Source organism: Callorhinus ursinus, unplaced genomic scaffold, assembly GCF_003265705.2.
Source record: "Callorhinus ursinus isolate GAN/ISIS: 27379988/994484 unplaced genomic scaffold, GSC_fseal_2.0 scaffold23, whole genome shotgun sequence".
NCBI lineage: Eukaryota > Metazoa > Chordata > Mammalia > Carnivora > Otariidae > Callorhinus > Callorhinus ursinus.
In genome coordinates, this window is record NW_027397085.1 from 1085756 (window position 1) to 1113679 (window position 27924).

The 27924-nt window shown below is 41.4% G+C and overlaps 2 protein-coding genes across 3 annotated transcripts in view; one reads left to right on the forward strand and one right to left on the reverse strand.

Annotated features, from left to right (window-relative positions):
• The window catches only part of JMY (junction mediating and regulatory protein, p53 cofactor), a 93209-nt gene extending 65532 nt beyond the window's left edge, over window positions 1-27677 (reverse strand). The window contains exon 1 of one of the 2 annotated variants that reach the window (XM_073905283.1): window positions 26082-27677. In XM_073905283.1, the coding sequence (XP_073761384.1) occupies window positions 26082-27098 (1017 nt within the window). In that variant the 5' untranslated portion in view covers window positions 27099-27677. The remainder of the gene's footprint in view (window positions 1-26081) is intronic. The other variant, XM_025892556.2, reaches the window with a different exon arrangement.
• LOC141374854 (uncharacterized) overlaps window positions 27332-27924 on the forward strand; it is a 130624-nt gene continuing 130031 nt past the window's right edge. The window contains exons 1-2 of the mRNA XM_073905268.1: window positions 27332-27444; window positions 27669-27883. Of these exons, the coding sequence (XP_073761369.1) occupies window positions 27332-27444; window positions 27669-27883 (328 nt within the window). The remainder of the gene's footprint in view (window positions 27445-27668; window positions 27884-27924) is intronic.

Genomic DNA, 27924 nt, shown 5'->3' on the forward strand with positions numbered 1-27924 from the left:
CAAATATAACTTATGTTAGCACACAAAAATTGAAATACTTTGGTATAAATCTATGCACAAGATCTAAATGAAATTTCATGATGAAATTTCATTTAGATCTTGTGCATAGATTTATACCAAAGTATTTCAATCATCCCACTGTTGATGAAAGACATCAAAGATTTAATAAACAAATGGAGACATACTCCATATATATGGACTGGAAGACTTAACTACTGTCAAGATGTCAGTTCTCTCCATCTTGATACGTCTTGATACTCAACACAATGCCAATCAAAGTATCAGCAAGTTATTTTGTGGATATCAATAAACCACTTCTAAAGTTTATATGGGGGGACGCCTGGGTGGTTCAGTCGGTTAAGCGTCTGCCTTTGGCTCAGGTCATGATCCCAGGGTTCTGGGATCGAGTCCCGCACTGGGCTCCCTGCTCAGTGGGGAGTCTGCTTCTCCCTCTGCCACCCTCCCTGCTTATGCTCTCTCTCTCTAACAAATCAATGAATAATTAAAAAAATAAATAAAGTTTATATGGGAATGCAAGTCTCAGATTAGCCAACACAATATTGAAAAACGAAGTCAGAGGATTGACACTATCCAACTTCATTAGTCACTAGAAAACTACAGTAGTCAAGACAGCAGGGTACTGATAAAAGAACAGATCAACAGAATAGAGTCCAAAACAAACCCACGCAAATACAATCCAGTAATCTTTTGACATAGGAGTAAAGGTGATTCAATGAATAGTCTTTTCAACAAATGGGCATCCATATGCAGGAAGGGAGGGAGGGGGGGGGAGGGAGGGAGGGAGGGATCTATCTAGACAGACGTTATTATATACCTTTCACAAAAATTAACTCAAAATTGATCATGGACCCACATATAAAATGCAAAACTATAAAACTCCTAGAAAATAACCTAGGAGAAAACCTTCGTGACCATGGGTTTGACAGGTGTTTTAGACACAACACCCAAAGCACAATCCATGGAAAAAAAAACTTATAAGCTGGACTTTGTTATAATTAAGAACTTATACAAAAGACACTCAAAAGAATGAAAAGAAGGCTACAGGGTGGTGGGTGGCTTAGTCGGTTAAGTGTCTGCCTTTGGCTCAGGTCGCGATCCATCCTGGGATCGAGCCCTGATTTGGGCTCCCTGCTCAGTGTGGAGTCTGGCTCTCCCTCTGCTCCTCTCCCCTCGCTCATGCTCTCTCTCTCAAATAAAACCTTCCAAAAAAAAAGAAGAGACAAGCTATAGAGAAAACACTTGGAAAATACATTTCCAAAAAAAGACTGTTATGCAAAATATACAAAAACCTCCCAACACTCAACATTAAAAAAACAACACAATTTAAAAATGGGCAAAAGATCTGAAGAGACCCATCAGATAAGATATACAGATGCCAAGTAAGCATATGAGATGTTCAACATCATACTGTCATCTGAGAACTGCAAATTAAAACAATGAGATGCCACTACACACTTGACAATACCAAATGCTGACAAAGATATGGAACAACCAGAATTCCCATTCATTGTCAGCGGTAATGTATTCTTTCTTTTTTTTATAGTTTTTTTTTTTTTAAGATTTTATTTATTTATTTGAGAGCGAGAACGAGAGAGAGCACGAGAGGGGCGAGGGTCAGAGGGAGAAGCAGACCCCCCGCCGAGCAGGGAGCCCGATGCGGGACTCGATCCTGGGACTCCAGGATCATGACCTGAGCCGAAGGCAGTCGCTCAACCAACTGAGCCACCCAGGCGCCCAGCGGTAATGTATTCTTATGATCTGTTGTTAGGCACATGCACATCATGGATTATTAGGTCTTCCTAGAGCATTCATCCTTTTATTATATTATTTTATTATATTAACCCTTTTATTATCCTTTGTCCTTGGTAATTTCCCTTGGTCCAAAGTCTGCTTTATCTCAAATTAATATAGCTACTCCAACTTTCTTTTGATTAGTGTTAGCATGGTATCTCTTTCTTAAAAAACTAAATATATTGTCACCATATAATCCAGCAATCATGTTCCTTGATATTTACCCAAATGAGGTGAAAACCTAAATCCAAACAAAACCTACACATAAAGGTTATAGGAGCTTTATTCATAAATGCCAAGACTTGGAAGCAACAGAGATGTCCTCCAATAATGGATTGGATAATATTCATTATCCAATAATGAATAAACAAACTGTGGTACATCCACACAACAGAATATTCATTCAGCACTAAAAAAAAAAAAAAAAGAGCTGTCAATCAACAAAAAAAAACCCCAAAAAACATAGGGAGGAACCTTAGATACATATTCAAAGGTGAAAAGAAGCCAATGTGAAAAGGCTACATATTTTATGATACCGATTCTGGAAAAAGCAAAATATGAAGACAGGTTAAAAAAAAAAATCACTAGTTGGCAGCAGTTGGAGAAAGGTGGCACACTCCAATGAATAAAGGAAACTTGATTTTTAGAGCAGTGAAACTGTTCTGTATGATACTGTAATGATGGATACAGACATTCCCCATTTGTCTGTCAGAGAACTGCACAACCCAAAGAATGACCCCTAATGTAAACTATGCTCTTTAAGATTAGGGGAGACTGTGGGAAAGAGGGGAATAAATGGGAACTCTATGTATTTTCTACTCAATTTTTCTGTAATCCTAAAATTCATATAAAACAAAGTCTACCGGGGTGCCTAGGTAGCTCAGTCAGTTAAGCATCTGATTTTTTTTTTTAAGATTTTATTTATTTATTTGAGAGAGAGAGAGAGAGAGAATGAGAGATAGAGAGCACAAGAGGGAAGAGGGTCAGAGGGAGAAGCAGACTCCCTGCTGAGCAGGGAGCCCGATGCGGGACTCGATCCCAGGACTCCAGGATCATGACCTGAGCCGAAGGCAGTCGCTTAACCAACTGAGCCACCCAGGCGCCCAAGCATCTGATTCTTGATCTCAGCTCAGGTCTTGATATCAGGGTCCTGAGTTCAAGTCCGGCCCCGGGCTTCCCACTGGCGTGGAGTCTACTGAATGAATGAATGAATGAATGAACGCATAAATAAAACAAAGTCAATTAATTTTTATATGATAATACAAACCTAATTAAAGACAACATTGTATTTCACTGTACGTGTGCTTATTTTTAATTTATTTTTTTAAAGATCTGATTTATTTGTCAGAGAGCACGAACAGGGGTAGCGGCAGATGGAGGGAGAAGCAGGCTCCCCACTGAGCAAGCAGGCAGAGGGAGAAGCAGGTTTCCCGCGGAGCAGGAGCCCGATGAGGGGTTCGATCCCAGGAACCTGGGATCATAACCTGAGCCGAAGGCAGATGCTTAACACTGTCTAAATTGCTTTTTAGATACCCAACAGGTGAGTCATGTAGGGGATACAAAATGTCCAAGAAAGACCTTATCCTTAAGAGATCTACAATCTAACTAGGGAAGCAAGCTAACAGACATAAAAGTAAAATACTGATTATAAAAGACAGTAAAATGTTAGACAAAAGATGGATCGGAGTAGGCTAATGCAGTTGGAAAAGATATTCTAAAACTAGGATTTGAACTGGGTCTTGAAGGATGAGAAGTGCTGTGTAGGTAAAGGAGGGCAAGCCAGACTTGAGAAATCACATGAATAAAAGCATCTTGGATAAAGAATCTGGGTGGGATGAGGGGTAGCAAAGTATCATGTTCCCTGAAGTCTGGAGGGTTCACACTAGGAACAGGGCATCACACTGAGTCTGTAAATGCAGCACATTCTAATAAGCAGTAAAACCACCTATGGAGTAGGAAAAAATAACGATGTATGTGATCAACCTGCCCTCTTTAATGTAGTTGGCTGTGTTCAACTCAGCTAAATAACCAAATGAAACAGATGGTCATTTTAGTACCTGGTTACTCAAAATATGGTCTGTGACTAGCAACACCAGCATCATGTGGGAACCTGTTATTAATATAGAACTTGAGGGCCCACTCCAGACCCACAGAATCAAAATCTGAATTTTAGTTAAGACTGCCATGTGATAAGCATGCATGCCAAGGTTTGAGAAACTCTACTTCACTAATATACCCATATTAACTAACCATATTATAATGTAATATACCCATATAATGTAATATACCCATATTAACTAACCATACTTCCTTAATATACCCATATTAACAGTGATGTGAGGCAAAAGTCTCTCTAAAGTTATATAAATTATGGCAGGTGACTTTTCTTCAATCAAAAACAATTTTTCCCTCTCACTCTCTCACTACATTTACTATTAATTAGCACTATAGGCATACCTCGTTTTATTTTTTTTTAAGATTTTATTTATTTATTTATTTATTTGAGAGAGCGAGCGAGCATGAGAAGGGGGAGGGTCAGAGGGAGAAGCAGACTCCCCGCTGAGCAGGGAGCCTGATGTGGGACTCGATCCAGGGACTCCAGGATCATGACCTGAGCCGAAGGCAGTCGCTTAACCAACTGAGCCACCCAGGCTCCCGGCATACCTCGTTTTATTGTGCTTCACTTTACTGTACTTCAGATACTGTTTTTGTTTTTAACAAATTGAAGGTTTGTAGAAATCCTGTGTCAAGCAAGTCTATCAGTGCCATTTTTAAAACAGAATTTGCTCATACCATATCTGTGTCACGTTTTGGTAATTTTCACAGTATTTCTAGCTTTTTCATTATTATCTTTGTTAGGTGATCTGTGATCAGTACTCTGATGTTGCTATTCTAATAGTTTTGGGGCACCATGGACCATGCCCATGTAAGATGGTGAACTCAACAGATAAATGTTGTATGTTGTATGTTCTGAGTGCTCAACCAACTGGCCAATCCCCCATCTCTCTGCCTCTCCTGTGGCCTTCCCACTCCCTGAAACACATCAATATGAAGATTAGCCTAATTAATAACCCTACAGTGGCCTCAAAGTGTTTAAGTTAAAGTGAACTTTAAATCAAATACTAGAAATGATTAAGCTTGGTGAAGGCATATCAAAAGCTGAGGGAGGAATCCTGCACCAGTTAGGCAAATTGTAAATGTAAAGAAGACTTCATAAAGGTAATTAAAAGTGCTACTCCAATGAACACACAAATGATAAAGTGACAGAGCCCTATTGCTGATACACAGAAAGTTTTTAGTGGCCTGAATAGTTCAAACCAGCTGCAATATTCCCTTAAGCCAAGGCCTAAATCCAGAGCAAGGCCCTAACTCTTTTCAATTCTATGAAGGCTGAAAGAGGTGAAGAAGCTACAGAACACAAGCCTGAAGCCAGGAGAGGTTGGTTCAAGAGGTTTAAGGAGAGAAGACATCTCCAGAAGTGCAAGGTGAAGCAGAAAGTGCTGATGTAGAAACTACAGTAAGTTGCCCAGAAGATCCAGCTCAACCAATTCATGAAGGTGGCTACACTAAACAACAGATTTCCAATGCAGACAAAACAGCCTTACATTGTTATAGCTGAAGAAGATGCCATCTAGGATTTTCCAAGCTAGAGAAGAGAACCTAGTGCCTAGCTTCAAAGAATAGAGACTAACACCCTTGGTAGGGGCTAATACAGTTGTTGTCACTAAACCGAAGCCAATGCTCATTTACCATTCCCAAAATCCTAGGGCCCTTAAGAATTATGCTAAATCTACTATGCTTATGCTCTACAAATGCCAAAGCAAAGCCTGGATGACAGCACATCTCTTTACAATATGGTTTACTGAATATTTTAACCTCACTACTTAAAATATCTACTGATCAGAAAAAAACAATTCATATCAAAGTATTACTGTACACTGACAATGCACCTAGTCACCCAAGAGCTCTCATAGAGATGAACAGTGAGATGAATGTGGTTTTTTCATGCCTGCTAACACTATAACCATTCCACAGCCCATGGATCAAGGAGTAATTTTGACTCTCAAGTCTTATTCTTTAGGAAATATATTTCATAAGGCTATATCTGCCATAGGTAGTGATTCCTCTGATGGATCTGGGCAAAGTCAACTGAAAACCTCTGGAAAGGATTCACTATTAAGAACACTCAGTATTCATGGGAAAATATCAAAATATCAACATGCACAGGAATTTCGAAGAAGTTGATTCCGAACCTCATGAATGATTCTGAGGGATTCAAGACTTTAGTGGAGGAAGTAACTGCAGATGTGGTAGAAACAGTAAGAGAACTAGAATTAGTAAGTGGAGCCTGAAGATGTGACTGAACTGCGGCAATCTCATGATAAAACTTGAACAGATGAGTTGATTCTTATGGATGAGCAAATAAAGTGGTTTCTTGAGACAGAACTTAATACTGAAGATGCTGTGATGACTACTGAAATGACAACAGAAGATTCAGAATATCACATAAACTTAGTTGATAAAGTAGGGGCAGGGTTTGAGAGGACAGACTCCCAATTAAGCTAGAAGTTCTACTGTGGGTAAAATGCTGTCAATCAGCATCACATGCTCCAGAGATACTGTTCATGAAAGGAAGAGTCAATCAATGCAGCAAACTTCACTGTTGTCTCATTTTTAAAAATTGCCACAGCCACCTCAACCTTAGGCAACCGTCACCCTGACCAATCTGCAGCCATCAGCACTGAGGTAAGACCCTTCTCTTCAAGAAGATTACAACTCACGGAAAGCTCAGAAGATTACCATTTTTCAGCAGTAAGGGTTTTTTTTAAAGATTTAGTTATTAAAAAAAAAAAAGATTTAGTTATTTATTTGAGGGGGGGCAGAGAGAGAGGGAGAGAGAATCTTAAGTAGTGTCCGCAGAGTGCGGAGCCTGACATGGGGCTCGATCTCACAACCCTGAGATCATGACCTGAGCCGAAATCAAGAGTCAGACACTTAACTGACTGTGCCACCCCACACCCTTAAACTATTTTTAAATTAAGTAATGTACACTGTTTTTTAGATATAACACTACTGTACACCCAATAGACTACAGTATAGTGGAAACAACATTTATATGTGCTGGAAAACCAAAATATTCATTTAACTTGTTTTATTGTGACATTTGCTTTATTGTGGTGGTCTGAAATCAAACCCACAATATCTCTAAAGTATGCCCCTGTTTAAACTAAAATGAGCCAAACCTCCCATTTCTCATGGTTCAGTTCTCTATTAAAGTACTTTCAGTGGATGGAGGTGGGGTGGAAGGACATTTTTAGCTATTCTAAGGAAAAAAAATAGTTATTACTGAAGTCAATCACAGATTGATCTTTAGTAAGACAGGTACAGAGTGACAAAATCAACCTCGTCTTATCTCCAGCACCTGCCAGGATGGTATCTACAGTATGTAAGCCATTCCATGAAAGTGGATGTTTAAAGGCAATGGCCGCTGAGGTGCCTGGGTGGCTCAGTCAAGTTGAGCATCTGACTCTTGGTTTTGGCTCCGGTCATGATCTCATGGGTCATGAGATTGAGCCATGTCCAGCTCCCACACTCAGCGGGGAGTGTGCTTGAAGATTTCTTCCTCTGCCCCTCCCCCGACTCACACAGTGGTGCTCACACATGCTCGTGCTCTCAAATAAATAAATCTTTAAAAAAATAAAAAAAAATAAAGGCAATGGCCACTGATTTGAAATCATCAAATTAATAACTCTTTTTGTTCTGATGAGATGCTTACTTTTAAAAAAAATTGTAATTTGGCCTTTTTATTCCTACAAAGACACAATAAAATGATCATAAAGATATTCTGGTTCTGGGGCACCTGGGTGGCTCAGTCGTTAAGCATCTGCCTTCGGCTGAGGTCATGATCCCAGAATCCTGGGATCAAGCCCCACATCGGGCTCCCTGCTCAACGGGAAGCCTGCTTCTCCCTCTCCCACTCCCCCTGCTTGTGTTCCCTCTCTCGCTGTCTCTGTCAAATAAAAAAATTAAATAAATAAAATTGCAATAGAAAAAGAATTCAATAAGCTTAGTTATAATTTATATGCAGAAACCAACAGCCCTGTTATAGTAAAAACAACTGGCAAGGATTCCATTTACAACAGCAACAAAAAGAAAAATACTTAGTATTAAATTTACATCTATTAAGAGCCATTTTAACTAAAATGTTTAAAAGTACCAAAAGAGGGCGCCTGGGTGGCTCAGTCGGTTAAACCTCTGCCTTCAGCTCAGGTTATAATCCCAGAGGCCTGGGACTGAGCCCTGCCTCCGGCTCCCTGCTCAAAAGGAACCTGCTTCTCCCTCTCTCTCTGCCATTCCCCCTGCTTGCGCTCTCCGGCTCTATCTCTCTGTCAAATAAATAAATAAAATCTTAAAAAAAAAAAAAAAAAAAGGTACCAAAGGTGAGGTAAATAAACGGAAAACTAATAATAAAAATATCAATTCTTAATAAATTAATCTATAAATTTCACATGGTAATAGTTTCTTGACATCTTTATGGCATAAGAAAAGGCTAATTTTAAAGTTCACATGGAGGGTGCCTGGGTGGCTCAGTCGTTAAGCATCTGCCTTCGGCTCAGGTCATGATCCCAAGGTCCTGGGACTGAGTCCCACATCGGGCTCCCTGCTCAGCGGGAAGCCTGCTTCTCCCTCTCCCACTCCCCCTGCTTGTGTTCCTGCTCTCGCTGTCTCTCTCTGTCAAATAAATAAATAAAATCTTAAAAAATAAAAATAAAGTCCACATGGAAAAATAAGAGGACAAAATAGAAAAAAAAAAACCTTTTATAAAGAGTAATTGTGGAGAGGGGCAATGGTCTTACTAGGTATTACAAATATTTGATAAAAGCATCAACTACAACGTATTATTAAAGAGCTTAGATACATGGAAGTTTACTGCACAGTATGAATCAATCAAGAAATCATGTGATAACTGTCATTTCATCAGGAAATAAAACAAGTTGGAGTCCTACCTTACTCCCTATACCAAAATAAATTCCAGCTCCATCAAGAAATTTTAAATCAATTTAAAATGCAAATAACAAAATCATAAAAGTAGAAGATGTGAGGGTTTTGTTTTTGCTTTAAATAATCTCATCATGGGATACTTTTTAAAGCATGAATCAAAATCCAAAACTATCAAAACAGACTAAGAGAAGTCCAATGCGCTATCCATTGCGCCACAGGAGCCACCTCAAAACAGACTAATAAATTTTGCTGCAAAGTTTTAAACTGGCTACAAAGGCATACAAAATAATATCAAGAAGCTAATTATAAAGTGAAAAGTACTTTCAACACAGACGATTTCCACAAATACAGTAAAAATACAGATGAAGAATATAAGGGGTTCAAAGAAATGATTGCTGAACAAATGAAGATTCACTCATAAAAGATTACCAAAATAAATTACAAACTAAAACTTTTCACAGGTAAGATTGTGAAAAATACAAAAAAGGTTTTGAAAATACAGTCTTGCGGGGGCGCCTAGGTGGCTCAATCGGTTAAGCCTCTGCCTTTGGCTCAGATCATGATCCCAGGGTCCTGGAATGGAGCCCCACATGGGCTAACTGCTCAGCAGGGAGCCTGCTTCTCCCTTTCCCCCTGCCACACCCCCTACTTTGTGCTCTCTCTGTAAAATAAATAAATAAAATCTTAAAAAAAAGGGGGGGAATCATCTAGGGTTGAAAAGGATGTAGAAACAAAAGGCAACCCTCCTTGGGTTTGAGAGCCAGTAAAAACAACTGTGTTAAAATGCACATTCTCTTTGACCCAAAAATTCCCTTATAGAAATTTATCCTATACATATACTTGCACATGTGGGAAAAGATATGCAATTTTAACAGGAACAGCATAAGATCGGGGGGAGGGGGGAGCTATGTACCATAACAAATCCGTTCAATGTAGTATTACTTAGCCATTAAAAGAAATGCAGCCTGTTATGAGAAAAAAAACCCAACTAGACCCGTCTCTGGAGACAAGGGAAACAAAAGCAAAACGACTATTTGGACTTCATCAAGATAAAAAGCTTCTGCACAGCAAATGAAACAATCAACAAAACTAAATGACAACCTACAGAAAGGGAAAAGATATTGGCAAATGACATGTCTGATAAAGGGTTAGTATCTAAAATCTATAAAGAACTTATCAAACTCAACACTCAAAAAAATAAATAATCCAGTTAAGAAATGGGCAGAAGACATGAACATTTTTCCAAAGACTAGATGGCTAACAGACACATGAAAAGATGCTCAACAACACTCAGCATCAGGGAAATGCAAACCAAAACCACAATGAGCCACCACCTCACTCACATCTGTCAGAATGGCTAACATAATGCAGGAAACAAGATGTTAGCGAGGATGTCAACATAGGGGAACCCTCTCTTACACTGTTGGTGGGAATGCAAACTGGTGCAGCCACTCTGGAAAACAGTATGGAGGTTCCTCAGAAAGTTAAAAATAGAACTGCCCTACAACCCAGCAAGTGCACTACTAGGTATTTACCCAAATGATACAAAAATACTAATTTGAAGGAGCACATGCACTCTGATGTTCAGAACAGCATCAACAATAGCGAAATTAAGGAAAGAGCCCAAATGTCCACTGACTGATGAGTGGATAAAGATGTGTGTGTGTACGTACACACACACACACACACACACACACACACACACACACACAAATGGAATATCACTCAGCCATAAAAAAGAATGAAATCTTGCCATTTGCATCAACGTGAATGGAGCTGGAATGCATTATGCTAAGGAAGGTAAGTTAGTCAGAGAAAGACAAATAGCATATAACTTTACTCAAATGAGGAATTTAGGAAACAAAACAGATGAACATAGGGGAAGGGGAAAAAAAGATATAAGCAAGTCATAAGATACTCAACTATAGAGAAAAAACAGGGTTGATGGAGGGAGGTGGTGGGGGGATGGGCTAAATGGGTGATGGGCATTAAGGAGGGCACTTGTTCTGATGAGCACTTCGTGTTGTGTTAAGTGATGAATCACTAAATTCTACACCTGAAACCAATTCTACCATGTGTTAACTAAATATAAATAGAATTGAAATAAAAAAAGAAAATAAATATCTAAGACATAGAACAGAGTATATAATATGCTACCATTTGAGTTGTTAAAAAAGTGGAGAATATCTATGTCCTATGTTTCTTTGTATATGTGACTGCATCTGAAAGACACACAAACTCAGAGTGGTTGCCTCTGAGAATAAGAGCCACAGACAGGGAAACGGCAGTGAGTGGGGAGTAGATTTACATTCCACTTACACTTTTTTTCAATTCTGATCTATCAAGTAAATACATATGCTTTTTTATTTAAATATTTTATTTATTTATTTGAGACACAGAGAGTGAGGGGGGGGGGGAGGGAGAAGCTGTCTACCCTGCTGAGCAGGGAGCCTAATGCAGGACTTGATCCCAGGACACTGGGATCATGACCTGAGCTGAAGGCAGATGCTTAACCAACTGAGGCCACCCAGGCGCCCCCATATACTTTTTTTTTTTTAAGATTTTTATTTATTTATTTGACAGAGACACAGCAAGAAAGGGAACACAAGCAGGAGGAGTGGGAGAGGGAGAAGCAGGCTTCCCACTGAGCAGGGAGCCCGATGCGGGGCTCGATCCCAAGGTGCTGGGATCGTGACCTGAGCCGAAGGCACGCTTAACAACTGAGTCACCCAGGGCGCCTGGGTGGCTCAGTTGGTTAAGCGACTGCCTTCGGCTCAGGTCATGATCCTGGAGTCCCGGGATCGAGTCCCGCATCGGGCTCCCTGCTCGGCGAGGGGCCTGCTTCTCCCTCTGACCCTCTCCCCTCTCATGTACTCTCTCTCTCTCATTCTCGCTCTCTCAAATAAATAAATCTTTAAAAAAAAACAACAACAACAACTGTGTCACCCAGGCGCCCCTAAAGGAAGGTTTTATATTCTATTCCTTCTCCACTTCCCAACCTCTAAAGTATTCTGGCTTACATATAAAAAAAGGAAAAGTAAATTATCCCCTTTGGCACAATATCCAAAATATATGTGCACACATAACTTTTCCAAAAAATGAGGTGTAAGAAATATGAAAATGATACATGTTTCTCTTCTTGTGCCTACCTATTATCCAAAGTAGCTAAATCCTGTGTTGAACCATCTATTTCAAGTAGGATTATGAAAGTAACAGCAGCTAATCAATTTCTAATCACAGAAAAATCAGTTCTAATTGGTGGCAAAGGTGCTCACCTCCATCATGGCTTAACCACCTCAAGGCTGCAGGCATATTAGTAATAACGAGATTAAAGAAGGATAGGATAAGATAACTAGGGAAAAAAGAGTGAATATGTAATAGCAACAATGAATTAGAATGAATCTTTACAATGAATTATAAACTACCTTTATTTATTAAAGATTTTATTTAATTATTTTACAGAGAGAGAAAGCCAGAGAGGGAACACAAGCAGGGGGAGCGGCAGAGGGAGAAGCAGGCTTCCCACTGAGCAGGGAGCCTGATGTGGGGCTTGATCCCAGGACCCTGGGATCATGACCTGAGCCGAAGGCAGATGCCCAATGACTGAACCACGCAGGCGCCCCAATAAACTACCTTTATAGTTTTAAAGGCAGTAATTCTCTCCTCGCCAGAAAATGTATATTCACAGCCCTTCATCTTTTATTCCACTTGAAAATGGGAGGTTTTCGGGGCGCCTTGGTGGCTCAGTCGGTTAAGCATCTGACTCTTGATTTTGGCTCAAGTCATGATCTCAGGGTCATGAGGTTGAGCCCTGAGTCAGGCTCCACCCCAGCCATGGAGCCTGCTTAAGATTCTCTCCCTCTCTCTCTCTCTCTCTCTCCCTCTGCCCCTTCCCTCTGGCTTGCACATGCATGCGCATGCTCTTCCTGTCTCTTTAAAAAAAAAAGAAAATGGAAAATTTTCCTTGAGATAATGATTTTCTACCAAGTTTTAGGAAAGTAAAACTATTAAAAGAATGAGAAAACAAAACTGTAGAACATCTCTCAATAATAAAGTCCTGGAGTCATTTACCAATGATCAAATGCCACCATTCAACAGTAAGACAATCCTCAGACACTAGGCTTCTTTGAGCTCTTCTTACAGAGACACTAAAGTAAATGTAATGCACCAAAGAGATACTATTTTCTGCCAACACAAAAACATCAGGTCACGATATGCTTATTAATTAAATCATAATACCACTCTATGCAGATATGTGCAGCTGACAAGACAGAAAATCAGTTATTCTATTCACGTTTTAATATATTTATATATTATTTCCCACATGCTTTATCCTGAAACAGAACGGTACTTTACAAAGGTATCATGCAGCAACTAAACTTAATACTCTTGCAGAGAAGCCCAAGGCATCTCACCTAACACTGCTAATTTATTAATTTGTCCACTTTGCTATAAAGTTTCATGTTTTTCCAACATTAGATTACCTTAAAACCAATTATAACTTCAACTGGCCATCTATTTTAATCTAAATATCTGAAAATAATATTAAAGTAAATGCATTTTAAACCTTCACAAAAGATGCAATTTACTATAAGCATTAGACTTCTTAGTCTAAACCACTTCCTATAATCTATGATAAAAGAATTTAACTGAGGGGCATCTGGGTGGCTCAGTCGTTAAGTGTCTGGCTTCGGCTCAGGTCATGATCCCAAGGTCCTGGGATCGAGGCCCCCATCGGGCTCCCGGCTCAGAAAGACGCCTGCTTCTCCCGCTCCCACTCCCCCTGCTTGTGTTCCTCTCTCACTGTGTCTCTGTCAAATAAATAAAATCTTTATTAAAAAAAAGAATTTAGTGTGCCTGGGTGGCTCAGTTGGTTAAGCGACTGCCTTCGGCTCAGGTCATGATCCTGGAGTCCCAGGATTGAGTCCCACATCGGGCTCCCTGCTCAGAAGGGAGTCTGCTTCTCCCTCTAACCCTCTTCCCTCTCATGCTCTCTGTCTCTCATTCTCTAATAAATAAATAAGATCTTTAAAAAAAAGAACTTAACTGATAAAAGAATATAATCACTAACCTATTGTAACAGGTTTCTATTTTGCTAACCAAAACTGACAAAACCCAGGGAATAAGCGGAGATGCAGACATTTGTAGGTTATCAACTGCAAAATGTGCAAGGTGCTCTAAATAAAACACACACAAAAAAAGAGTACAAAGAAATTGGAAAGAACTGGATTATTTAGGATTAAGGATGTTTGCCATGTATAGGGAAGGTCTGAATTTAAAATACGGAAAATGCAGGTTTGCTAAATGAAAAGATTCACTGATGGACACAAACTGAGTCAGAATGTAGATGGATCTGAATGAGAATTACAACACAAGAATCCAAGGGCTGAGGTGCAGCTAACACAATATGGAGACGCTCATAGCAGAATGCAGCAGGGGAAAAAAAGAACAGGCAGGGAAAGGGGCCTAGAAATAGCAAGTTGAATTGAATTATTTCTGCTTCAAGACCTGACACACTGGGGCGCCTGGGTGGCTCAGCGGTTGAGCATCTATCTGCCTTCGGCTCAGGTCAGGATCCCAGGGTCCTGGGATCGGGCCCCACATCGGGCTTCCTGCTCAGCGGGAGGCCTGCTTCTCCCTCTCCCCCTCCCCCTGCTTGTGTTCCCTCTCTTGCTGTGTCTCTGTCAAATAAAAAAATAAAATCTTAAAAAAAAAAAAAGACCTGACACATCTCTTGCAATTTTAGAAAGTTATTTTGCTCTATTGATTCACTTAAAAGAAATGAAGCACAATTGCATAAAGCATCAATTAAACATATTAGCCTAATAAGAACACTTCTCTTTCCCTTCTTTCTAAACTTCCCTAATGGATATTTTTTTTTTTTTTGCCTCCCTTGATCTAATCGTGATAAGAAATAGGCTCTTAACCTCTGAGGTCTCACTTATCTGAAACAAAACTCTGCTTTTTGCAAAATTTTTCTAGGGCAAGGACTGAGAGACTTTCTATCGCGTTCTTAAAGGAGTCAGTGACAACAGTTAAAAAAAATTTTTTTAGGGGCGCCTGGGTGGCTCAGTCGTTGAGCGTCCGCCGAGTGTCTGCTCGGGTCATGGTCCCGGAGTCCTGGGACTGAGCCCCTCGTCGGGCTCCCTGCTCCATGGGGAGTCTGCCTCTCCCTCTCCCATTCCCCCTGCTTGTGTTCCCTCTCTCGCTGTGTCTCTCTCTGTCAAATAAATAAAAAATAAAAAAAATAAAAAATAAATCTTTTTTAAAGACTCCCTATAATCACTGCAACAGAGAAAACTACAAAACAACAACCCTGCACCACTTCTTTCCCCAATCCTCTTCAACTTGGTTTCTATGCCAGTGATCATTCCGGTGGAGGAGACAGGAAGACACCTGTGCTTCATTCTGGAGTTCCCATCCTGTACCTTCCCAATCAGAATTAGTTCAAGTTAGTTCAAGCTCAATTCTCACTGCAGGCTTATAGGACTGCTACTATCCTTGAAGATCACAGAATAATTTTTAAGGCCGTAGATATAAAATTTAGAAGCTAAACTCTCCTATGTATAGTTTCTTAACTTTCTTCCCTACTCTAATCTGTCAAACCCAAGACAGAGTGCCTTATATTTTTTACGTATTTAGAAAGATGTTTAAGAAGCAATGTAATAAAATCCACAAATAGCTTCACTATTAAGTTACTGTTAAGACATTCAAATAATTACCTGCTTGTGAAAAGGAATGATTCAGGACTAGCACTAGGGTGCTCAGATGGGGGAGGCCTAACCCAGCAATGAAACAGGATCTATGGCTCTTGGAACTCCCTTTAGGTCTATCAGATCTGTTTCTTCAGCTGAAAGTAAGGACTAAAGCCAAACATGTTTTCCACATTCACAAAGCACACTGCTCAATTCTATTCTTGTTCTGTAAAACTGCTGTACCATTTCTATATTATTTTGTATGTTTATCACTGATTATCTGTTAATATTGGTTAATGCTGAAACACAATTTTACAAAGTATAAGGGCTACTGACAGTAATAACTCATTCTGAAATTTTAAACATTGATTTTTAGATTCTTTGCTCCATAGAGAAGGGGTACATTTTATTTCATTTTACTCCTGGGGAAACACATACCTCTAATCAAAATGTTAGCTACATGCATACATGTCATGTAAAGAAGTTAACTTTTTGAAGATCAAAGAACACCTATCTACTGAGCACCAACTGTATACAGAGGCACTAGGGAATCTGAGGCATTAGAAAATAGTAGCAAGAAAATCCATCTTTCGGGGCACCTGAGTGGCTCAGTTGGTTAAGCGACTGCCTTCAGCTCAGGTCATGATCCTGGAGTCCCAGGATCAAGTCCCGCATCGGGCTCCCTGTTCAGCGGGGAGTCGGCTTCTCCCTCTGACCCTCCCCCCTCTCATGTGCTCGCTCTCTCTCTCTCTCTCTCTTTCTCTCATTCTCTCTCTTTCAAATAAATAAACAAATAATCTTTAAAAAAAAAAAAAAGGACATCTTTGTCTCCTAGGATCTATAATGCATTTTAAAGGGCAGGAGTTGTTCACAAAGAGTAAAACACAGGGCAGCAGTTATGGATGATGTCAGCCATATGTATCATAAGGCTTCTCTGATCTCTGGATTTCTGAGAGAAATTCCTCTGACAGAGGTCAGAAATGACTTTCTATGAGGAGGCATTTAATCTGGCCCTGGAAAGAAGGGTAGTTAGACAAAAAAGGGAAGACATTAGAGGGTGGTCTCCTGTATAGTGGAACATGGGTACTGTAAGTTCAGCAAATTATGGGTAAAAGAGCTTGGCTACAATAATGAAAGGTTCATGTAGAGAAGAAAGAGTTAAGACTGCAGGCTAACCAAAATATGGATGGCTTTGAATACCAGGAATCTGGCCTCTGTCTACAGGACAACGGTAAGCAATGGAAGAGTACAGTTTGTTCTGCGTGTGTGTTTAGTTCTTTAGTTCTAAAATCAATATTTAATATTTCTGAATCGGTATGCATTTACAAATCAATGTGTACATATAACAGTGTTTCTTTTTCTACACTAAGGAACACCTGTCTTAAAATCAAACATGTCATAATCAATGGCTTCTTAAAACCAACAAACACCAGATTTGGAAGAAATGAATAACAGTTCTGGGAATTGAGGGGAGTGAGGCATTTTCAGGGATATAGCAAAGACTCGGATTAAAGGCACTGCTGCACAGAGATCCACACACCAAGTCAGGGATGGCAGGTGGGAGGATGCACTCTGGATAAATGGAATGAACACAAGTTCGGCAGAGCATCCAGATGCAACTGAAAGTTGGAAATCCTGGACTTAGAACTCTAGGATGAGAGACGACCACAGGGCAGAAGGAGAGTAAAACTCTTAACGTCTTAAGACATCTTCAGACTCCAAGGGCACACACCCAAACATGCACAAAACACCAGTTTTAAAAACAACCTATTCACACACTACATGAAAAACTGACAAAAATCGATCATTTTTGAAGACTCAAAAACTTTATCTCCAAAAACCCTGATCTGTATGACATAACAACGACGTTCTGTAATCCTCCCTTTACCAATTTATTCCATTGCGCTTTCCAAGATGGCTACTTGATTCTAAAGGTATTGCAGTATATCCACCCTGCTGTACTAGAAAAGAGGTTTAGGAGTATCTCCAGAAAAAAAGCCATTTGCAGGGGCGCCTGGATGCCTCAGTCAGTTAAGCATCTGCCTTTGGCTCAGATCATGATCCCTGGATCCTAGGATCAAGCCTCAAATCAGGCTCCCCGCTCAGCAGTCAGGCTCCCTGCTCAGTGGGGATTCTGCTGCTCCCTCTCCCTCTGCCCCTCCCCCTGTTCCTTCTTTCTCTTTCTCTCTCTCTCTCTCAAATTCTGTCTCACTAGAGCCTCATGTATCACAGATGTACAAATTTAAATGAGCGTCCTTTAGGATTACCATGTTCTCTAATTACATACAACATTGTTAATTACAGTATATGTAAATACAGTATACGTACATAATCAAAGTTTTCCAAAAACAATCAGCAGCCAAACACTGTTAATAAAGTTTTTTGTCTGGTGATGAGACACTGACCAAGTATTTGTTTGCCAATGTTTTATCAGTTTGCTTCTCTCCCTGTCCACAGGAAAGAAGATGGCCCAATGGTTAAGAAAGCAGGATAGAGGGACGCCTGCGTGGCTCAGTGGGTTAGGCAGCTGCCTTCGGCTCGGGTCATGATCCCAGGGTCCTGGGATCGAGTCCCACATTGGGCTCCTTGCTCAGCGGGGAGCCTGCTTCTCCCTCTGCCTGCAGCTCCCCCTGCTTGTGCTCTTGCTCACTCTCTCTCCCCTATGCTCTCTCTAGCAAATAAACAAATAAAATCTTTAAAAAAAAAAAAAAGGCAGGATAGAATCAGGCTTGGATTTGAGTCCGGTTCACTTATATGCCAGATATGTTATCTTATGCAAATTTATCTGATCTCTTTGAACCTGTTTCCTCTACTGTAAAATCCCTACCTTTTAGTTTGATATGAAAATTAACATTAAAAGTTCATATTTACCAAGTGTTTGCTGGGTACACAGCACTGTTCTAAGTACTGACATAAAAAAAGGCAGCAATATTCTCTCACTTTACAGAAGTTGCAGCTAAAGAAATAAGACAATTAGGCAGGCCCATATTCACAAAGCTATCAGACAGAGAAGCCAAGACTCAAAACTCAAAAACTACCTCTTAACTCCTATCTACACACTAATTGAGATTAAATTTAAAGACCTCAGCACAGTGGTAGAGCCACAGGAAGCATTCAATAAAGGTTACTCTAACAACTGAAAATTTAAAACCTTGAATATTTCACTACACACAGGTCCCTCCAGTCATGGCCCCATTGGTGTCAATAAAGAGAAGACAGACTCACCTAGATAGGAAGGTGAAGAGAAAGGCTTAAAAAAATAATTTTAGTAACTAAACATTTGCTTTGTAAATGTAACTTCAAGTTATCAAATGGAAAAGCAGTTTTAATACTAGAAACCATAGGGAAATGTACCAAAGCCTGGGGGGACTGAAGGGGGGAAACACCTTCAGAACAAGTAATGAACAAACTGAGGACAAGAAAACAAATATAAGAACAGGAAGAAACACTTCTGCCCTCTTCTAATGCCCTTTGCAGCCAAAAATGATTTAGGGCTTTTTCAAAGCCTTAAAAAACTCTAGCAAAATTAGAAGTGCTGAACTTGAACAGTCTGAACAGCTTACAGTAGGGAGACCTAAACCTGGATACAAGCACATAAAACAAGTGGCTCAGGTTCCAACACTTGCCATACTGTGCCTGTAAACTACCCTGGGGATCCTTAATGTCCTACCTTGGTCTTACCTTGGACCAAGGACCTTAAGTGACAGCCTTGAGGTCAAGCTACTAGTATCAGAATTCGGACAAAAATAGATTTTACTGAGCCACATTCAATAAATTTTCTTCCCCTAAGCACTTACCATAGACAATGTAGAGCTTCTTGAAAAAGAAAAAAAAAATACCATGCCTCAAAAAACAAACAAAAACCCAGCCTCAACTAATTCCTAGCAGCAGGCCAATTTGATAACCAATTGTATTTAAAACTTCTTCTGGAGCAGGGGCGCCTGGGTGGCTCAGTGGTTAAGCGTCTGCTTTCAGCTCAGCTCATGATCCCAGGGTCCTGGGATTGAGCCCCACATCCGAGCTTTCTGCTCAGCAGGAAGCCTGCTTCTCCCTCTCCCACTCCCCCTGCTTGTGTTCCCTCTCTCACTGTCTCTCTGCCAAATAAATAAATAAAATCTTAAAACTTCTTCTGGAGCAAATGAGCGTTTTTGTTTATCACTGTAGTCTCCCTATGCTTATGTTACCTGGATGCACTAATAATTTGTGGAATAAACTAAGCCTCTAGCCATCGCCCTCAAACCCTAAAAAAAATAAAAACCCCACATCATTAACTGAACTTCATACATTTATCCTTAAAACCATTCTCCTCTGGACCATCAGGCCTATTTTTATTTAACAGCCTATACTACAAAACCTTCACTACAGTACGAAAAGAGTCTAGCATATGCAATTATAAACATATAAAATTTAAAATTCAAGGACAAGCATAGGGGCACCTGGGTGGCTCAGTTCCTCGTCATTAGTCATGGGATGGAGTCCCACAGCCAGCCTGGTTGCTCAGCAGAGTCTGCTTGGGATTCTCCTCCTCTCCCCCTGCTCCTCCCCCACACTCTCCCTCTCTTTAAATCTTAAAAAAAATAAAAAATAAAGATAAAAAACTAAAATTTCCAAGGACAAACATAAAAGGGTAATTTTCCACATTTAAGAAAACTCATTACATTTTCCAGCTTTTTGCCGAATGAATCCTTCTCTGCCTTTGTGGAGCTTTAATAACTTACTCTGTGTTAAGGCTACTTAGTATTAACAGTCCACTACAAGAGGTTTGAAAGGCCAAATAAACTTCATCACCCCTATCAGAAAACAAATAGCACCAAGAACTATTAGTCTTCATTACATTCTCTCAGTATTGCAACTTCAATTTTTTCCCATCAACAACTGAGGAAACTGGGCAGATTAAAGGGGAGCAGATCTGGCCTATTCAAGAGTGAAAAGAGCCACGGAAACTTTCCATTACAAAAAAGTAAGCACATAGGCATTTAACCATCATTGGAAGGGAAGGCTACCTTTTGCTTTCAATTCCCACTTCCAGCAATATTCCAGTCAATGAAAGGTCAAATAAAGCAGCAATGGAGAACAGTGAGAGACTGATTAAAGTAACATGTGAAGATCTGGGGAGTGAAGATTGCTAATTCAAACATAACAATTGTTATGTTTAACAAACCAAACCACCCACTCACCTTCTCTGTTCTACGCCCCCCAAATCACATTTGTCAAGTGTTTGTCCAAGTTGGCCTTGTTTTAGCAAGGAGGAAACATGCCTGATTTCAAGTCTGTGAACTATGTGGCGGACGGGGCATCATGTGATGTTAAACAGCAAGCAGAGAAAGCAGCACGTAGATCAGCTACGACGAAGGCTGCTGCTATCCTGCCACCAGCCTCCATGTTTCTGCACTATAGATGCCCTAACCGAAAAGGATATGTTCATCTTTTTTCTATACTTCTCTCTTTTCAGTGACGTGAAAATGGCCAAGTTTATTTGGGCACAGGAAAGAAGAAAATGATTAGTATATAAGTGATTGTTTCCATGGCCTCTACAAGTCTTTCATCCTAACTTCCAAGAATCCTACAAAATTCACTCAGCTTCATTATTCCTTAACTCTGCACTATTTTTATGGGCATACACAGCCCTAACAGCTCTCTCAGATGCAACTACATTACGTCCTTCCTGAGTCTGCTTCTACTATTTATACCTAATCACGGGTCAAGGCACACAATCCCAATGAAAGGCCAGCATCCTCGGGCTCCAAAAAGACTATGATTTCTCTAACATATATGGTTGGGATTGGTTGGGATATCAGTGTGGCTCCAGGGTTTTATAAATAATCTTAGTTTTTCAGAAAAATTACAAAAATCATAATGGGTTGGAGAGATGATAAGCATTCTTTCTAGAGCTCTCTGCCCCTTATGTTAATTAAATAACCTCAGAAGTCAGGAGTTATTTACAGCTGAGTCATTTTAAGATACAAAGGATATTAAATCTTAAGATATCCTTTAAGTATCTTCCCTATTTCCCTGTTTTAAAAAGGTTAACTAAGCAGGTCACAGAAGTTCTATTGAGTTCTATTTGGAAGCCAGGTCTTTCTGACTCCAAGCACTAGGCAGGCTCTGTCTATAGCATGCCTTACATGGCCACTTACAAAAACACATGCTGCTCTTTTGTTTGTTTTACTGGCAGTAAGTTAAAATCAACTGGGAAGAAGTTAGCTGAACAATTGTATACACATAATCTCTTCTCCAAAGAGAACACTATTTTAGATCCTAATAAAGCCTACCATCATAGTTAAGGTTCACTATCTAAAGGACCACAACTATTTCAACAATAGTTGTCCTTATACAGAAACCACTATTTACAAAATCCAGGTCATTAAAGGTAAGTAAGCCATGGTATGGGTCACCCATGCACATACACTATAATATGATCCTCAGCTCTGACCAACAACTAAGACTATTGCTGAAACCATCCCAAGGAGCCTTGCTGGCACTTGATTCATTCACAGACTGGGTGCCTTCTATATAAATAGCACTCCTTACACAGCAAACCCTTGTAAAAGTCAAAAACAAGCCTACCATGTAATAAATTTCATTTAAGATTAAGGCCTTAAGTAGCACACAACCTTACAATTCCTATGTTATCCGAAAATGTTTCATTAGTGGGGCACCTGGGTGGCTCAGTTAGTTATGCATCTCACTCTTGGTTTTAGCTCAGGTCATTATCTCATGGGTTGTGGGATCCAGCCCCGTGTCAGGCTCCTGGCTCAGCAGGAAATCCGCTTACAAGATTCTCTCCTGCCCCTCCCTCCTCTCTCTCTCAAAATAAATAAATAAATCTTTAAAACTAAATAAAAATTTCTCATTAGTATTATATAAATTATAGCTTCTCACAAACTATCATTTCCAGTCAACTGACCAAATTTGTGAATCATTAACAAAAACGTTTAGCAGACAACTTAGTATTTTATTCTTCAATATTTCACAAAACAAAGATATAGAAGTACTTCTTATAACCCCATATTAAATCCTAAGTGTATTCTAAAACTTTAACTCCAATAGAAGTATGCCCAAAGCTTAAAAAGCAAATGATTTACAATTATGGTTTTAAAGCTCTTTCTGAAGAACACCTTAAATAATTTGATAAAAGCCTCTCTCCAAAAATGCAGATCATATAAAACTTAGCATGCCACTTTATAGCTCCCCTCAATTTAGAGGGAATTCACGAACCCCAGATAAAGACCTCTTATTTAGAAAGTTATTTACAGTTTTAAAAGATTTTACTCTGTTTCTAAATAGCATGGTCCCTTATGTAGAATTTACATTTATCAATATAAAAATTTTAATTTACCCAGAGCTTTAACTCAAAAAGACCCTTCTTCCAAATCCTTTGAATTCTTGTAATACTAAAAAGCAACAACAACAAAAACAAGAACACCTCTTGTGTCCTTGGTCCACAAATATTAAGAGTGCTCACAAGATGTGTGGCCCTGAACTAGGGATGGCAAAGAGAATTCCAAGATACTGTCAAGGCCAGTGACCTTGAGAAGTTTACAGTCTAGTTGCACAGTCTGTTCTAGTAAAAAAAAAAAAAAAAAAAAAACCCAAAAAACAAAACAAAACACCTCCTTTTCACAACTGACCATTTTGAACAAAAACAGGTGTGGCCTTTAAGCTGAAGGCTTTAAATAGGAAATGGAATACTGGGGGGGGGAGCAGAAAACAGATCCAGAGAAATTAAATTAGAAAAAAAACCAAACAAACCCAAAAGTGTAAATTTTCTAAATAACATATACCTAAGAATGTGTTTGATTTACCAGATATACCTGGCTTGAACACCTTTATAACCACTCCCACACAATGGGAACAAAATCATTAAATTAGATGTAAATTTAACAAAATCAATAATACAAAAATGACACAATTTCTATAATTATTTTCCCTGAAGAAAGTTACTGCAAACTATTTTAAGCAGCTAAGAAAAAACAAAAAAAACATGTCTGCCATGCTCTTACACTCCCGTTATCAAGCGCACAGAAGTCACTAATTAATCACACCACCTTATCTCCCTACTAAACTTCATTTCTTTCAATATAAACTTCCAATAGATATCAGGGTGAGCATTATAACTGAGTCTATTTGTTGTCATGGTAATTATTTTTCAAATACTGTTCAAATCAACTAAATGAAGCACCAAAATTTTATATATTTAATGTGCAATGAATTTATAATAAACTTCATTTGAGTTGCCTTCCAGAACACAAAATACTCTTTAAAACTTTAAATTTTTCGGTTAAAGAGAACACAACATCACAGTCAACATAACCTTAATTAGGAAAAAAAATATTCTTTTAAAAACTGTAACCCTCCACTCCCATGAAAAGAGTTCCAGAAAACTGTAATTATATTTTTTGGCAACTCTCATTTTTGACCCTATTTGAATGAAACCAGACAAAATTACTTTCTCGAGTACCAATAAAATTAAAACTAAACAAGTCTACATCATTTAGAGATATAAGAAATACAAAGTTTATGGGCGCCTGGGTGGCTCAGTCGGTTAAGCATCTGACTTTGGCTCGGGGTCCTGGGATTGAGCCCGGTCAGGCTCCCTGCTCAGCACAGAGTCTGCTTCTGCCTCTGCCCACAGCCCGTCAGCTCATGTGCACTCTCTTGCTAATAAATAAAAACCTTAAAAGTATATATATATAAAGTTTAACAAAAAAGTATAAGAAAGAAATATTAATTTTGTCCACACAGTTTAAAAGAAATACAGGTCAATGTTAACAAAACTCTAAAAAGAATATATGTGACCATTTAAAATTTATCACTTCCTTCCAAAAAGAATTAAGGTAGAACACATTCCAGAAGTAGATGATAAAGAGGGAATTAGGGGCGCCTGGGTGGCTCAGTTCGTTAAGCATATGCCTTCCGCTCGGGTCATGATCCCAGAGTTCTGGGAGCCCGTGTGGGGCTCCCTGCTCAGTAGGGAGTCTGCTTCTCTCTCCCCCTGTCGGGCGCCTGGGTGGCTCAGTTGGTTAAGCGTATGCCTTCCGCTCAGGTCATGATCCCAGAGTTCTGGGAGCCCATGTGGGGCTTCCGGCTCAGTAGGGAGTCTGCTTCTCTCTCTCCCCCTGTCCCTCACCCCCCACTCATGCATGAACACGTGAGCTCTCTAATAAATAAAATCTTAAAAAAAAATTTAAAAAAGAGGGAAATAAAAACATCCTTAGGATTCTAGGATAGCATTACCAGGTGGGTAATGCTTAGCACAAAGTAAACTAACAGGAAAGAATGAAAACCTGGATTCAGGAAGTTGTAGGAGAGCACTGTGGGTTAAATAAGAAAAAAAAAATTCCTTATGCCCCAAATCTAGCAATGAAAAATACAGACAATTCCATGCAGAAACAAGGAGGTACGAGTTTCCTAGCCTTAATAGCAGGATTCGAGTCTTTTATAAACACAGGCAAAGTTAACAGATGACAACACAATGTCAGGATTATAAACACCATAAAAGGGGGCATTTCCCGACGCCACCTCTAACCTCAACTGGTACTAATACTAAAAATAATAGCTTTGAGGAAGTATCTGTTCGTGCCCATTGGGAAAACTAAAGTATATATATATTTTTAAAGACTTTTTTAAGTAATCTCTACACCCAACATGGGGCTCAAATCCACAACCCCAAGATCAAGAGTTGCAGGGGTTATTGACTGAACCAGCCAGGTGACCCAAAAACTAAAGTATATTTTAAAATACTTTTTTTTTTTTTTGTACAGTTCTTTCAGCAGAAGCTGTTGGGTAGGCGTGACCTCAAATTATGTATATCCTACAAACCATGGACCTCCTCATATATACCTATGCAGACCTCTTCCATTATTTCCTGTAATTTTGTGTAAGGTAGTTTGAAAATGCTTTGTACTACTTTTACAAGTACAAAAGTATAATAAACATTCCTGCCCAAGACCTTTTTTTCTCCCTAAAACAGGAGTTGAACATCAGTCAGCTATAAAGACTCGAGACTATGCATAAGCCTTTAAAAAATACATTCATATGGTGCTTTTTGATTTGGACAATTCCCTCATTTGAAGTAAAATGAATTTAAAATTTGCCTAAGTTGCCAAACTGCAAACGGAGATTAAAAAGAAGACCAACTGTATTCCCTGCGACAAATATATTTTAAGTAAATGAACAGGACATCAGAAAAGTAGGGTTAATATCTGGGCAGTTATTGGTGGAAAGAAAGGCAAAAGAGAAACGAAATGCTGGGTCGCCTTTTTTCCGAGTGGCTTTAATCTTACTTGCAGCACTGAGTAGTAAACACACCACTGATTATACAGAACCTATTTGATGAATGGGAAGAGGAAATCTAAAGACTTAAAGTTCCTTCAGAGGGCCAATTAAGAAAATCCACGGTTCTCCCACTACTGAAAGGAATTAAGGGGCTGACTGGTAACGAACCCATCTTCTTCCGCTTTTCCGGTCCAGAAGAAAAAGTCTCCCAAATGATCACAGCCCGGACTGAGGCTCCAGCCTCCGGCAGTGAGTACCCAAAAGCAACGACTGGAGCCCAGACTAGGTTCTTACCTCCTGGATGCGCTTCCTGGCCCGCTGAAGCACTTCTTCGTAGCCCTTCTGCCGCAGCTCGCTAAGACTTTCGTAATACTCCTCGGGATCGTCGGTCTCAGTGAAAAGTACCTGGGAGAGGATCTTCCAGCCGCAGGTGTCCAGGCCATGGCCCAGGTAGACTTGGAGCTGATAACACAGAGTGTCGATCTCCTGTTCGGTCATCTCTGGAGCGCCCCCGAACAGCACGGTCCACATGCCAGAGGGCTCCTCGGGGAATACGGGCAGGCACTGTTCCAGCTGCGAGTTCACAGAACACAGCTGCTGGTGCACAGCACGCAGATCCTGGAAGGAGAAGAGCCCGGCCCAGCTACACTCCTCGGCCGGGGACTCCAGCTCGATAGTGGAAGGCGGCTGCTCCGCGTCTGAGAGCGCCAGGGCCGCCGGGGCCACCTCGTCTTCCCTCAACATTTCCAGCACCTCTATCTCCTCGGAAACCACCCCACAAGTGCTCACTACTCGCACGGAGGACACCGGGGCCTCCCTGGACGCCGGCGGGGGTGCTGCTGTAACGGCCCCCGCCACATCTTTGCCTTCAGATCTCCTTCGGACCGGGCTGGTCTTGGCCCGCACTGGGCTCCTGAGGGGGCTCTCCGCCCCTTTGCCGGCGGGACACCGCAGCAGCGGGTCCCCCCGAAGGCTGCGCGCGCTCCGCGGAGAGCCGCCCTCCCCCCAGGCCGGGTTCCTCCGGGGCCCCGGGCTCCTACCCAGAGTCGCAGAGACAGTGGCCTCGGGCCGGCCCTTGCCCGCTGGGCTGCCTGGCCCGCGGGTCCCGTCGGACGCGGGTGCCCCCGCCTGCTCCCGGGAGCCGCTCCTCTGCCTCTGGGCGGTCCGGTTGTGGCAGGTTATGGCAAACTTGCCCTCAATCTCGTTCCAGGCCACAATGAAGACGAACTTGTGCTTCTCGCGCTCGTCGAACACATGGGGCCGCACGGCCACCCAGTCCGACTCGAGCGTCTCCTCCAGCGCGAACGACATGGTGGCTCCGGTGCCAGGCCGCGGGGGAGGCGCCGCTGGCCCTGCCCGCTCGAAGACTCACCGGCTGGCTGCACCGCGCCCCCCGCTCACCCTCGCTGAGCGCCTTCGGCCATCTTAGCGCGCCAGCCGGCTCTCCCCGTTTACTCGCCCGGCCCTCCTCACTTGAACCCGCCGCTTTCCTTTGTGGCGGCTCGCGGGAAAGACAATACGCGTCCCCGGAGCAGGTAGTTCACATGGTCACGTGCGGCTGGATCTGTTTACAAGCCCAGTGCTGCGGCAGCGCCTCGCGCCCGTCCCGGCCGCCCCCAGCGCGAGGCCGCGGTGCTGCGTCTGCGGCTCTCGGAAGGTGAGGAGCGGGTCCTGCGGGGCCGGGCAGGCCGGTAGGCGGTAGGGGCCGGCGATGTGTGCGTCTCCGCCGCTCGTCCAGGCCGATCTCCCCGCCCCTCCTCCTTCTCCTCCTCTTCCCGACCGCCCGGAGCCGGCCTGACGGATAGACGCGTCTCCTAAACTGTAACCCTCAGTATCGCCACAATGTTGCCATTTGGCTGCTGACGTAGGTTGCTCCACGAGGGACGTAAACACGGGCACGTGCCGCACGCTGGTGACGCGGCGGCGGCGGCGGCGCGCACACCCCGCCCGCGCGCGCGCCGGCACCGCCCCTCCCCGTTCCCCGTCCCCCGCCCGCGAGCGGCCGCGAATCGGACTCCTTCCTTCCGCGCAGTCTCCTTTCCCAGCAGCTGGGGCAGGCTCTGCGGAGACTGCTGGTTCCGAAGACGGTGAGCATGGTACGTGTGTCTTGCAGGACTAGTGGCCTCTGAGCCTCCTG